This window comes from Ovis canadensis, chromosome 22, assembly GCF_042477335.2.
Source record: "Ovis canadensis isolate MfBH-ARS-UI-01 breed Bighorn chromosome 22, ARS-UI_OviCan_v2, whole genome shotgun sequence".
Classification (NCBI taxonomy): domain Eukaryota; kingdom Metazoa; phylum Chordata; class Mammalia; order Artiodactyla; family Bovidae; genus Ovis; species Ovis canadensis.
Window position 1 is genome coordinate 28,893,519 of NC_091266.1, and position 14,767 is coordinate 28,908,285.

Below are 14,767 nucleotides of genomic sequence, written 5' to 3' on the forward strand. Positions count from 1 at the left end.
GTTGGAATAATGAGAAGCAGGAAGAGATGGTTTTCTTTTTTCTTTTCTCTCATATTCCCTTTGGTTGTCAGTGATATTGAGTGAGATAGAAGTTCAGGTTCTAGCACAGGAGTATATATGTATGTGTATTCACACTGGGAATTCATGTTCTTGCCTTGAAAACATGTTCTGATATTTCCAGTCACATTGAATAACGAGATATTGATACTGTTATGTTCTTTTTCAAATGAGATTAATTATATAGGCATCTAATGACACTTTTTCATTTCTGTTTACATGATTCTTTTAAAATAAATATTGGAATTTATACTTTTGTATGTTAATTTAATGAAAGATTTTTTAAGCACATCACTTGTACTGTAGAAATTAATCAGTTTTGGTGTATTCTTTTGCAGGATGTAATTAATACTTTATTGCCTAAGGTTTTAACTAGAATAATTGAAGGGCTCCAGGATCTTGACGATGATGTCAGAGCTGTTGCTGCAGCGTCGTTAGTACCTGTGGTAGAGAGCCTTGTGTATCTTCAGACACAAAAAGTAAATATTCTGCATGTTTTTCTTATAGAGCCTTTTACATTTGTATGTAGCATGTTAGAAAAAACATTGAGGTTGGCTTTTTTTTAATCTTTCTCCATTTTTCTTATGACAGCCCTCTGGTGCATGAGATCTTGATATATATATTCTTGGAAAGAGTGAATTGTGAATTGTGTCTTTTTATCTTTCCCTTTCATGTACAGAATATGTAGAGACCTTCCCTTAAAAAGAAAGCAACCATTCCTTGTTCATTTCATTCCTGGTTTTTAGGCAAATGAGATTTTCGCTTGTTTTGATTTTTTATTATGTTTTCATTTTTGAAATGCCTCTTTTAAGGTCCATCTGATTTCCCTCTATTGTTAAAACCAGAACATGTGTATTTGAGAGTACTTCGAAAGCTCAGAAACTAAATTTGTCTTTTCATGATGATTAAGAACGTTTTAACTATAGTAAAATTGCTCAGAGGGTGCTGACGTGTGTGTAAGCTGTATTGTTTTCAGAGTTTATGATTTTTTTTTTTTTAATGGAAAATACAGTTGGGATATCTTATTTCTTGAATTCTCCGTCCATTATGAACCTCGCTAGAAAGGTAAATGCCAAAGTAGAGCTGAGTGGCATTAAAAAGAGGGGTAGAGAACTGTTGAAGACGAATGATGTTTCCTCCTTAACTTTACTCAGAGCTGGGATTATCCAAGGTCATTGGGGTTGTATATGTTGTTGAATCAGTAGTGACTCCTGAAATACAGTTTGGCATGGCTGGTGAATATTTCTTGCAAAATTAATAACTGTTTTTTTGATAACTGATCTTATAGGTACCTTTCATTATAAATACATTATGGGATGCTCTTCTGGAACTAGATGATCTAACAGCTTCAACAAATAGTATTATGACTCTTCTGTCATCCTTGTTAACTTATCCTCAGGTTCAACAATGCAGGTAATTATTTCTGTTCAATGGAATAAAGTAGAAAGTGTTTACATACAGTTCCAGATAATTAAAAAGATGATAGTCTGGCGTCTTTTAGAACAGCACTGTAAGTAGGGGATGCCAAAGACAGTTATTTTAAGGAGGACTTTTCTTCTTCATCTCTAGCCAACAGCTCTTTGAGGGCAGAAACTTAGAGAAGCTATATTCTTGGGTTAATTCCATTATATAATCATTCAACTTGTTCATCCTATGAGAGTTAACTTTAGATTAACAATTATCCATTTTATTTCCACTTCTAGTTCTAGACTATAGAATTTTGTAGCCTTTATGACTGTGGTTAATAGAATTATCAGTGAACATCAGTTTTACATTTCCAAATTTTGCTACTCTGTGAGCATTTTCTTCGTGATGTTCACCAAGACATATTTTCTTGATTTCAATAATCACTTATCAGGAAGGGTATACATAATAATGTAATATAATCTTCAAAAGCAGAGAATGGGTAAAGCAAAGACGTAAACCAAAAATTTAGTGTCATTTATTTTACTGTCTTGATATCTGAAATGAAGCTTAATTAATGTATTCCCTACCTTTTAGACTGGCTCCTAAATATTAATATCCTTGGAGATACAGAAAAAAAAATTACAGATGAGGCTAGTAAGTTAGAGAAGGCAATGGCACCCCACTCCAGTACTCTTGCCTGGAAAATCCCATGGATGAAGGAGCCTGGTAGGCTGCAGTCTAAGGGGTCGCTAAGAGTCGGACACGACTGAGCGACTTCACTTTGACTTTTCACTTTCATGCATTGGAGAAAGAAATGGCAACCCACTCCAGTATTCTTGCCTGGGGAATCCCAGGGATGGGGGAGCCTGGTGGGCTGCCGTCTATGGGGTCACAGAGTCGTACACAACTGAAGCGACTTAGCAGCAGCAGTCCAGTAAGTGTATTCAATGAATGTTTATGTAATTATGATTATAAATGATTTCTGGTTCTGTGAGTAAATCTGTTTCCAATGAAAATCATTGATGTGTGAAAAACATGGAGAGAATGTTTAAAATAATACTGACCTGTGGTCATCCTTCAATGTTAAATTTAGGCTAGTGGGACAACCCAAAATTGGAATAGCAAAATAAGTGCTTATAAAGCAAAGAGGAAAATTGAAATGGTAGTGCATATATGGTGTCCTGATTTTCAGACACTTTCATTGGTATGAGGATTAAATGAGTTAATCTGTGTGAAAGCTGCAAAATGCAAGAATTCTTAATTATTATATGTTAGGGGTTGGTAAACTTTTTGTGTCCAGATAGTGAGACGTTGGCTTTGTGGCCATATGATCTCTGTCAAAGCTACTCAACTCTGTCTGTGTAGCACAATAGCAGTTGTAGATAATACATAAAGGAATGAATGTACCTGTAATCCAATAAAACTTTATATAAAAACTCATGTAAAGTGAACTTAAACTGTGAGCCTTGGTTTGTTTGCACTTGCCCTAAAAAATAAAAAAGGCTTTGGACTTAAAAATGTATGTATATAATCAAGTGGACAGTGTTGGAAAAGCTAGATAATGTAAAAAAAAAAGAATGTCGTGAAAATTCTGTTAATTCAGTGTGAAATAATGTAGTTTTTGATCTTTTTTTTTTTTTCAAAATTGCCTTAGAAAATTTGCTTCATATGTTGTGATATTTGGCAGATACTTTCCAGCTTATGTAAGAAGAAATGCAGCATGTATTTGGAGCATGAAGAGTTACACTATTAACAAGACCTGCTATAATGCTTTTTCATATTTGAGTCTGTTTTATGTCTGTGTGTGCATGTGTTTAAGTTATAATTTTATAAGTAAATTTACCAAATGTGTAAATAAATGTAAAAGGCGACGTTCATTTAAATCTGCAAGTAATGAAAATATCATTAAAAGATGGACCTCCTGAGAGGAACCAAAAGAACAGATAATTACACTGACATATTCTTTTTTCCTCATGTCTTTTTCTATCGAGGTATATATTTCAAATGCTACTTATAAATAATTTGCTAATTTGAGGTAACTTTTATAAATGAATCGTGGATGTGACAGGAATCCTATGGTCCAAGTTGTTAGCCAACTCGTGCCTTTGCTTGCTTTCACATTTAAAATCTAATCTGTGAGAAGGAAGATAATTTGAGTTTGCCTAATTTAGTAATGCTAGATTAGGATAACAAATTCCAAAGCTACTACCGTTACCATCTCTTGCTTCTTTTGATATGTGATAGAGGTGGCCCCAAAGGGGGATATAAATTGTGTGCACCTATTGGTTACCTGTTGGAGTTAACAGTAGGAAAGGCGTAAGGATTAACAGTCCTGATTTTTGTGTAGGCTATCAACTAAGATACATGTCCCATTTTCCTGAGTGAGAACAGACTAAATGCAGTTATACTGAAAAGTTCTGATTTGATAGAGGTGATTGATGATATTAGTGCCACAGAATAACCCCATGTTAATGTTTCTGCTACTCTTTATGACTGCATTTGTTCTGTCTATTCTGGTGTTATAGTAACAGTTTTGTATGAGGGTGTTAAGCAAGTGTTCATAGGAAAATTGTATTGTCTTTTTAGAATTTATTCATCGAAAAAGTTGCTAGGTCCATAAGGAAATGATATTTAGATGATATATCAACAGAATTTCAACCAAGAATGAATAAGATTAATCTGTGTCTTCTTTATTAGTATTCAGCAGTCACTCACAGTTTTAGTTCCACGTGTCTGGCCTTTTTTGCATCACACTATATCATCAGTTCGAAGAGCAGCCTTGGAAACTCTGTTCACTTTATTATCAACACAAGACCAGGTAAGAACTAACTTGGTCTAAATAACTACAGTAATCTTGAAATTTTTAGAGATTAATTTTGTAAGATCAATCTGACCACCAGGTTACCCTTGCTTCAAATAAAGATCAGGAGAATGTTAGGGCTAGTAAAATTGGTATGGTGAGTATGTAGATACATAAGAATATAATCATCATAAGGGTAGAAATATTTTAATACTATTCTAGATTGTATTCCCAGCCCATGGAATATTGCCTAACACAAAGGTGGCTCTCAGTAAGTTTTTGTTGAACGAAAGATTGAATCATCCCTTCCTGTCAAAGATCATGTTATTCATTCTTTGCCTACTCTGTATGGTTGACAGTTGGATGGTTGGCAAAAACCATCCCAGGTTAGAAAGCTACCTGTGAAGCTCTGCAGTGTGACTTGAAAAGACTGATAATACAGTTGCTAGGCACTTACTTCCTTTTAAGGAATACTCAGTCTTAAGAGCATTTTATTTCCAAGGAGTAACACATTGAAATGCCTACAGAGAACCATCAGTTAATATCACTGTGTAAATAGAAATCTGTTATGAGCTGAGTAATCCTTGCCCTGTCTGTAAAAGGCTTCACATTCCTGTTTTAAAAATAGACTAAAGGTCAAACAAAATACTAGAATTTAGGGAAACATCATAAGGAATCCATTTCTTACGCTGTTACTTATAGGTGCTGCAGTTTGAGTGGTCTTTAAAAAACAATGGTTGATTTTTTTAGACAATATATTAATACTGTGGATAAACGTCTCTTTTGTGTTCACCAACCATGCATTCCTATGTGAATAAGGAATATTCCATGTAGACCTACTTTAATTTATAGCATGATATTGTGTTGCACTACCATGAATCAACATTTGTAAATTTCCTTCTGCATTATCTTTTTTGTCAGATCAGACTCTTCTAAGAAAAAGCTATCATGTCCATTTTATAAATATAATGCTTAGTTGATCAGGCATGGGTTCATATAAAAAACTGCTGGCATGGGTTCTGAGTTTTCACATTATTATTATTTTTTTTTGGTTTTGTGAGTTTTGCCTAAATGTTTTTGATGTAAATATTCTTAAATTCACTTTAGATAGACCTATTAAAATTATCAAATTTCTTCCCTTCATGTTGTTGTTTTCTGGGTTTTTTTTTTTAGTACACTTTACTTTTAGGAGCAATCTTAGGTTTACAGAAAAGCTGAGCAAAAAGTACACGGTTCCTATATGCCCCTACCCATATGCACAGTTTCCCCTTTAGCTAACATCTTGCATTAGTGTAGTGCATTTGTTGCAGTTGATGAACCAGTATTGATACATTATTAACTAAAGCCCACAGTTTACACTAGGGTTTACTCTTTATAGTGTAGATTCTATGGGTTGACATATGTACAGTGGTATGTGCTCACCATTCGAGTATCATAAGGAATAGTTTCACTGCACTAAAAAATGCCTGTGCTGCACCTATGCATTTCCACTTTTCCTCCCTTCAAAACCTTAGCAACCACGACTCTCTTATTGTTCTCATACTTCTGCCTTTTCCAGAATACCACATAGTTGGAGTTATGTCGTGTGTGGGCTTCCCTGGTGGCTCAGATGGTGAAGGATCTACCTGCAGTGCAGGAAACCTGGGTTTGATCCCTGGGTTGGAAAGATCCCCTGGAGAAGGAAATGGCTACCCATTCCAGTACTCTTGCCTGGAGAATTTCATGGACAGGGGAGCCTGGCAGGCTGCAGTCCATGGGGTGGCAAAGAGTTGGACACGACTGAGCCACGCACACATGTAGTATATTGCCTTTTAATAGTGGCTTCTGTTTCCTTTAGCATTACAAAATTAAGGTTTCTCCATGTCTTTTTTTATAACTTGGTAGTTCATTTCTGTTTATCACTTTGTAATACTGCATTGTATGGATGTGCCACAGTTCCATATATTCACCTATTAAAGGATAATTTCATTTCTTTCTGTTTTTATCAGTTTGAATGAAATTTTAAACATTTGTGTGCAGGTTTTGGTATGGGCATAGTTTTCAGTGCACTTGGGTAAATCTGAAGTGCACAATTGCTGGATCATATGCTAAGAATATATTTAATTTTATAAGAAAATGTCTTCCAAAAATGTCTGTACCAATTTACATTTCCACCATCAAGGAGTTTCTGTTGGTGTATATCCTCTCCCAGCATTTGATGTTGTCAGTGTTGTTGATTTTAGCCTTTCTAATAAGTGTGTAGTGGTATCTCACTATAGTTTAAATTTGAAGTTCTCTAATGATATATGATGTTGAACATCTTTTCATATGCTTATCTGTAGTAATTTTGTTTTGTTTTGCAAAACCATAAGACTTTATAAGGAAGATAGCCTGAATCTTACAACTTATCCCATCATAAGTATGTATGCATATATGCTTGTCTCTAAAACGTTTTTGTATAGAACCACAGTTAATAAGTTATTTATAAATTCTCTTTTTTTAAAAATTTATTTGCCTGTACCACATGGCTTGGAGGATCTTAATTCCTTGACCAGGGATGGAATCTGGGCCCTGGGCAGTTGAAGCATGAAGTCCTAACCACTGAACTGCCAGGAAATTCCTGAAATCTCACTTGTATTAGACTCTTTTATGACATACCTTGTCGTCTTTGAAGATAAATTGTTTAATCCTTGTGTCTTTATCTCTCATGTTAACATGTGAAAGTATTAGCAAGTCTGGATTCTCAGAGAGTATGAAATAAGAACTCTTAGGCAAACCAAATTAATTTTATTTGGTAATGACTTAAAATCAGGATGTAACTTTTTTTTTGGCTGAACAAAGAGCTTGACAAAGTGAAATAATTTATCATTTGTTTTTCCTTTTTTAAAAAAGTTTTTATTGGAGTTTAGTTGATTTATCATGTGTGAGCTTCTCCTGTGCAGCAAAATGAATCATACATATATATTCATTTTTTTAGCTTCTCTTCCCATGTAGAGCATTACTTGATTTTACTTTCTATAGACTGTATTTATTCATGCAGGTTTATATATGAATATGTATGTTTACCTGTGAATTACTTTACTGAAATGTCTAGATTAATTAGTGTTGATAACCACTATCTTTAATAGTGGTTTTAGTCAGAACTCAACTAGGAAAATATATTCTGGACATTAACCTCTAGTTTAGCCATATTTTGTTGACTGGGTAAGCTTTTCCATTCTGTTTGCATCAGAGTCACCTTCTGAGTCATTGAGAATTTTAGTACATAAAAGTATTGATTTTTATTTGAAAGGCAAGCATTAGCATGATGCTTATAAATTTAGCATGAAGATGTACATGAGATTGAGTTGGAATTTGGGGGCATGTTTAGTCCAGGATGTAAGAAAATTTAATGTATGCATATGTAGAGAAGGGAATAAAGACCAAAAAAACAGAGTTGACTGAGACTTTGGCATTTGAGAACATTAGCATAATTAGGTATTGGTCAGATTTTATAAAGGTATGAAAAGAGAGCAAAGTTTAAATATTTATCTGATTTTCAATAAATATTGGTTGGACAAATAAATAAAACAAGGCGTTTCGAGTTGTTTAATTATAGAATTGGGTTTTGTTTTTTGGCAGTGGGCCAAAATAGGATTTCAGATCAAATTAGTAGAGGAGCTGAGAACTCAGTATGATTCATAACTTTGTTGTAGCTTCTTTCCAGATTTTCTTCCCTGCAACCCCATATCATTTGATATGGTGATAGAAATGATGATACCTACTGACATGAATCAGGTGTTCACGGTAAAGGATAATCAGATTGCTGCTCCGCCCCACCCCGCCCCGCCTCAACATCTATACACTTTATGGGTGTGCTTGTGGGAAGATAAAAGAGGGGGCATAGCAAAATGGTGCTGGCAAGATCTTATCCCACCTAATACGTCAATTTTGCCAGTTAGGGATTTATTGCAATCCTACAATTGTGGAAAATTTTCCATATTACCAACTATTCCTTGTGACTTTGATTATTCTCATAATCAAGGTAGATTTGCTCAACAGTTATATTAGCTCCTACAATTTTCTAGATACTGATTGGTAAGGGAAAAGTTCTGTTTCCTTCTGTAGAGCTTAAAACAGGAAGCTAACCAAGACAGAAGAAGACAGCTACACAAGCGCTTATAATTACATGGTGGCCATTTTATAAAGCCATCATTACATAGTGAGGTAAGGATCTGGTAGGGGAAGCAGATGGTGCTGCTGGGTCCTTACTAGTGAGGTGAGTAAAGGTCAAGGAAATGTCTTGCTGAAAGTACAGTTGAGACTGAGACCTGAAGGATGAATGGAATTTAACCAGGTGAAGAGCAGGTTAACAGTCAGAGGAAGAGCATGTGTCAGACTCTGGGAGCAGGAGTGAGCATGGTGGCACTAAAGAGGGAGGGAAAGGAAACTGGTCTGGCTGAGGGACTGAGCGCAAGGGGATGCACCAAGCGTTGCACCTTGAGTTTGTAAATATAGTGACATGTCTGACGGTCTTAGTTTTGTTATCAGCGTTCCTTGTTCTGGGTTCCACAAAGGCAGAGTGAAGGCCAGAACACCAGTCTGGATAAAGGAGCTGTACAGAGACTGCCCCATTCTCTTTACACTAAATAAGTATCAATCATTCCCCTGAGTATTCCCACAGATGCCCACCCCTCCATCTGACCCTCATTATAAAAATGACATAAAGTGCTAATACTGTGTCAATTATTTAACATAAACCAAAATATATTTTTTAAAGCCCTCTTAAAACATGAATTATAACTTGAGTTGTAGTATAGCTTATAGTTAATTTAAACCTGGTAAAGTAAACAGTCTGTGGTAGGAATTTTTCTGTAATTTGGATTATACTCTGCTAGACTACTACTGAGGAGAAGGCAGTGGCACCCCACTCCAGTACTCTTGCCTGGAAAATCCCATGGACAGAGGAGCCTGATAGGCTGCAGGCCATGGGGTCGCTAAGAGTCGGGCATGACTGAGCAACTTCACTTTCAGTTTTCACTTTCATGCATTGGAGAAGGAAATGGCAACCCACTCCAGTGTTCTTGCCTGGAGAATCCCAGGGACAGAGGAGCCTAGTGGGCTGCCGTCTATGGGGTCTCACAGAGTCGAACACAACTGAAGCAACTTAGCAGCAGCAGCAGCAGCAGACTACTACTGAAGTCATCAAAACTTTCCAGACTTTGCCTAAGATTAGAAGGGAAATTTGTGACTAGTAGACTCCTAGTTAGTAGCATACTAGAAGTCCACTGACTATTTTTTTAAATTCTGGGATGGAAAATCCCAATGTCACTGTATCCCACTCCTAACCAATTCAGTTTAATAAACCGAAGACAGGCACAAAATTTATGAAACAGGTGAAGCAACTTTCAGATTTGCAAGAGGCAGGTGGTTTCTGGATGGGCCAAATTGTACTTAGTGATTTTTGGAGAAAATACTAACAGCTGAAGCATGTAACTTTTTGTAACTATGACTAAAAGGAGATGCTTGCACAATTGTTCAGATAGAACAGCTTCAGCTGTTTTCTCAGCTTTATTTTGTAACTTGTGTTTTCTGCTAGGCAGACTTTATGTTGTGTTGTTGGAGAAATCTGCATGTTTAAAAATACCTGTTCCTGTGATGATAGTGACCTGCATATTCTGGGTTGGATTTTTTGTTTGGTTGGGCTTTTGGTTTCTCTTTTATTTTTTAAATTTTATTTTCCTCTTTATTTATTGACTTGACTTTATAAAGCAAAATTAAACAGAAAATACAGAGTGCGCATCCATATACCTCCTGCCCTGCCCCAAATAGCTGCTCCCGCCATCAACGTTGCACACCAGAATGTTACAGTTAGTGAACGAACGTTGACATGTCATTATCAACCAATCCATAGTTGTATTAGGCTTCACTTTTTTTTTCCCCAGGCTGTGCCACATTGCTTACAGGATCTTAGTTTCCTGACCAGGAATTGAATGTCCGCCCTTGGCAGTGAAAGCACTGTCCTAACCACTGGACCTCCAGGGAGTTCCCTTGGCTTCACTCTTAATGTTGCGTGTTCATTTTACTGATTTTCACAGATGTGTGATGATCTTTCCATTATTATATCTTACAGAATAGTTTCTCTACCGTAAAACACCCTGTGTTCTTTCATTCATTTATTCCTTTGGTTGTTTTTTAAATAATTATAAAGTAGAATTTACTAGAGTAACAAAGTTTATAGCCTGAGAAGACTACTACAATTTATATTACATTCACTATTTATTAATATGGGGGAAAAAATCTTCATCTGTAGGTATGGCTTTGGGATCTACAAGCAACTGTTTTGATTTCCAGTGATGAGGTTAGGGGTAGATTAAGAGAATTGGTAAATATGGCAGGGGAAATGAGAAGAAATCATAGGAGAGTAATATTAAATTATTGGCTTAGTACTGTTACAGCTTTCCTAATTGTGCCTGTTCTCTCTGCTGAGGAAAGGAGAACTTTTCTTCTTTCCAATGTCCCTTTCCCTTTCAATGAAAAGTAGTTCTTTAAGGCATCCCCTGTCAGTGAGTAGGCTCCCCCGAGCTGATGATTTTGCAGTCTATTTTAAATTTCTTTCAAGCCATTTTGAGAAATGTGAAAAAAAGAAGACCAGGGTTATTAATTTCCTACTGGCAAGAGAACTATAGGTAGCTTTCTGAGTTATGCATTATCCCTAGACCTCACTTTCTGGAAATTCAGTTAAACATTTTCCAAATTTCTCTTCAGTCTCTTCCAGACAGTTCAGTTCAGTCGCTCAGTCGTGTCCAACTCTTTGCGACACCATGAACTGCAGCACGCCAGGCCTCCCTGCCCATCACCAACTCCCTGAGTTTACCCAAACTCATGTCCATTGAGTCGGTGATGCCATCCAACCGTCTCATCCTCTGTCATCACCTTCTCCTCCTGCCTTCAATCTTTCCCAGCATCAGGGTGTTTTCAGATGAGTCAGCTCTTTGCATCAGGTGGCCAAAGTATTGGAGTTTCAGCTTCAATGTCAGTCCTTCCAGACCCAGGACTGATCAATCTCCTTTAGGATGGACTGGTTGGATCTCCTTGCAGTCCAGGGGACTCTCAACAGTCTTCTCCAACACCACAGTTCAAAAGCATCAATTCTTCTATGCTTAGCTTTCTTCCAGACAACATAGTTTTTATTTTTAAAAAATTGTGGAAGGATGTGATATTAAGTACTGTGAACTAGTTAATAAAATTTTTAGTTCATGAGATTACTTTTCTACAATTCTGAGCATACAATCGATTTAGTTAAGCACCATTGGATTGCTTGATTTGGGTGGGCTTTTGATTTGTTGAGAAATTCCTTAGATTGAGGTTTTAAACCTGAGCTTAAAGAAATCCCTGAAGCTGAAAGCAAAACATTATACATAAGTATGTAGATAAATGTATTTTTCTAAGAGAAGATTGTGCATAGTCTTTCCCCAATTTTCAGAGGGTCCTTAACCCAAAATAAATTAGGAACTTTGGCTTTAATTTTGTAGTGAACTCAAAGTTGAATTTTCTAGATTGGATATCATCTCACAGTTCTTTTCTTGCATTAATGATGAGCACATACAACTTAAGCTGATTATCCAACACAACTGTAGTGTGATCATTTATCAAATTTCCCTGACAGAGCAGTGATACACAATGAAACCAAAGAGTTGTCACTGGTTAGAGCTTACTCCCATATACAGGATGCTTTCAGTTTATTAGAAGCAAAATTCAGTGTTGTTAATCATACAGACTTTCTCCAGATTCCTAGAGACTGTTGCCATTTAATTTCTCCAAATCATTGGAATAATACGGTGTTTTTGCTCAGAATCTTGTCAAAATTTATCAACAGTTGAACGTTTTTGATGAAGTCATAACAGTCTTTTCATGGTAGTACTTCTGTTATTTCACTTAAAACTTTTAAAATAAGCTAACACTGCAGAATTACGTTATAATTTTGATTTTGCTTTTGTTTTTAGAACTCTTCATCTTGGCTTACACCTATCCTTCCTGATATGCTTCGACACATATTTCAGTTTTGTGTTTTAGAAAGCAGCCAGGAAATTCTGGACCTCATTCACAAGGTATGTGGTGAATATATCTGTACTCCTTTTCCCAGTACCTTGGTAGATGTTAAAAATTTTTTTTCAAAATTCTGTACAGTTGTTGATCAGGGATTTAAGAAGTTAGAAATCATCCAAGACATTTGAATAGTCTGGAGATCAAGGAAATAGACTTTTTATGGGTTATAATGGTTAAGTCCTAGTTAGTTGTGTGACCCAGTAGGCAGGTGTTTTAAGCACTTTCTTCATAGCCTCAATACAGAAAATTAAAAATGAAGAAAAGACAACTTTTTTCCATCACTTATTTTGCTTTCTATCAGGATGCTTATCTGTCCTATAGAGTATCTTGGGATTTATTGGTAATCATAATTCAGACTTGCACTTTTTCCTTTTATTTAGGAATATTGGTCATATGTGTTGGAACCTATAAAGAATAGCCACTTGATATGTTTAATAATATTTACGGGAGGAAATGGCATTGTTGTACCTTTAATACCTGTTAACGTAGTCTTGAATCATTGGCCTCTGAAGTGGCTCATTGTTAACAGCTGTGGGTTAACATTGGTGGTGTTTCTACATGGTGGCCCTAGCCCATTAATGTTAGGCATCAAGAAAAGTGCTTCAGGGCTTCCCTGGCACACTGGTAAAGAATCCACCTCCGATGCAGGAGACTTGGGTTCCATCCCTTATCAGGAAGCATCCCACATGCCTCTGAGCTGCTAAGCCTATGCGCCACAACTGAGCCTGTACCCTAGAGTCTGGAAGCCACAACTACTGAGCCGAGTGCTCTAGAGCCCTGCTCTGCAACAAGAGAAGCCACTTCAGTGAGAAGCCCCTGCAGCACCAAGGACCCAGCACGGCCATAAATAAATAAATAAATAAATAAATAAATAAATAAATAAATAAAATTTTTTAAAGTGCTTTATTGAGTAAGATCATGAATCAAGATTTACATTGTTTTTAATTTATACTAGGATATTACTCTGGTATATTACTCTGATATGGCTTCCCTCATAGCTGAGTTGGTAAAGAATCCATCTGCAATGCAGGAGACCCCAGTTTGATTCCTGGGTCGGGAAAATCTGCTGAAGAACGGATAGGCTACCCACTCCAGTATTCTTGGGCTCCCTTTGTGGCTCAGCTGGTAAAGAATTTGCCTGCAATGTGGGAGACCTGAGTTCAGTCCCTGGGTTGGCATGATCCCCTGGAGAAGGGAAGGACTACCCACTCCAGTATTTTGGCCTGGAGAATTCCATGGACTGTAAAGTCCATGGGGTCACAAAGAGTTGGACACAACTGAGTAACTTTCACTACTCTGATATGTTGGATATTACTAAGATATTACTCTAGCATATACTAAGGGTATTACTTCTCTAAATTTAGCAGGAGCTGTTATATATTGAAGCATGTATTGAATATAGGAATGCATATAGAGCTTTATGATACAAAGAAAGGATTCCAGATATTTACTGAAATTTTGATAACTGTTTTTATGGGTATTTTCAAAAATGATTTTCGTAAAATACTGAGGAAAATACTTTGTATTCTTTTTTAAAAAACTTTCTTTTGTATTACTTTTTTTAGTATACAAACTTATCTACCCTAAAACAGTATTTCAAAGTAAGCCTATTTGTTGAATTTTAAAATTAATTTTTGTGCTATTTCCTACTTTTCTTTTTCAATTCAGTATCACTAAAAGTATTAGGTTTTATTAGGCCTTGCTAGAAAAATTTCATTTTCTTGTTCCCTTCTCATTCTGCAGGTTTGGATGGAATTGTTGAGCAAGGCTTCAGTTCAGTATGTGGTAGCGGCTGCTTGTCCATGGATGGCTGCGTGGCTTTGCTTAATGATGCAGCCTTCTCATTTACCTATTGATTTAAATATGTTGCTGGAAGTAAAAGCTAGAGCCAAAGTAAGTGTAGAGGAACATAATGTATTTGTATGTTCAATTCATAATTATTAATACAGTAACTGTTAAGAAACCTGTATTGCTTTATTATAAGTGTGATATTATTATTGTAACAGAAGGAAAAATTATTTTATTGGAACCCTGACAAAATGCATAGTAATTTTTATCCATTAAAGTTTTGTGAAAAAACTGTATTCTAGTGGAATTGTAACAAATGAGATTATTTTTTATGTTGTCTATCAAATGTTAATGGTAAATCTTTAATTACTGTTTTCTCTGCTTATTCACTTAGGAAAAAACAGGTGGTAAGGTGCGCCAGGGCCAGAGCCAGAGTAAAGTACTTCAGGAGTACATTGCAGGTGCAGACACCGTCATGGAAGACCCCACCACCAGGGACTTTGTTGTTATGCGGGCCAGAATGATGGCAGCCAGGTGAGTCTGCGTAAATTCAAAGTCGTTTACCCGAAAGGCTCCTCCCACGCGTCTGTCAGTCCTTCCTCCATCATGCTAGAGGAAGAAAAAATTAAAAAGTGAGAAAACGTTTTT

The 14,767-nt window shown here is 36.2% G+C and overlaps 1 protein-coding gene across 3 annotated transcripts in view; it reads left to right on the top strand.

Moving 5' to 3' along the window:
• The window catches only part of BTAF1 (B-TFIID TATA-box binding protein associated factor 1), an 85,827-nt gene that overhangs the window by 37,041 nt on the left and 34,019 nt on the right, over nt 1–14,767 (top strand). For all 3 annotated transcript variants that reach the window (XM_069567506.1, XM_069567507.1, XM_069567508.1), the window contains 6 exons: nt 396–536; nt 1,346–1,470; nt 4,162–4,282; nt 12,229–12,333; nt 14,075–14,224; nt 14,514–14,653. In XM_069567506.1, coding sequence (XP_069423607.1) covers nt 396–536; nt 1,346–1,470; nt 4,162–4,282; nt 12,229–12,333; nt 14,075–14,224; nt 14,514–14,653 — 782 coding nt within the window. The remainder of the gene's footprint in view (nt 1–395; nt 537–1,345; nt 1,471–4,161; nt 4,283–12,228; nt 12,334–14,074; nt 14,225–14,513; nt 14,654–14,767) is intronic.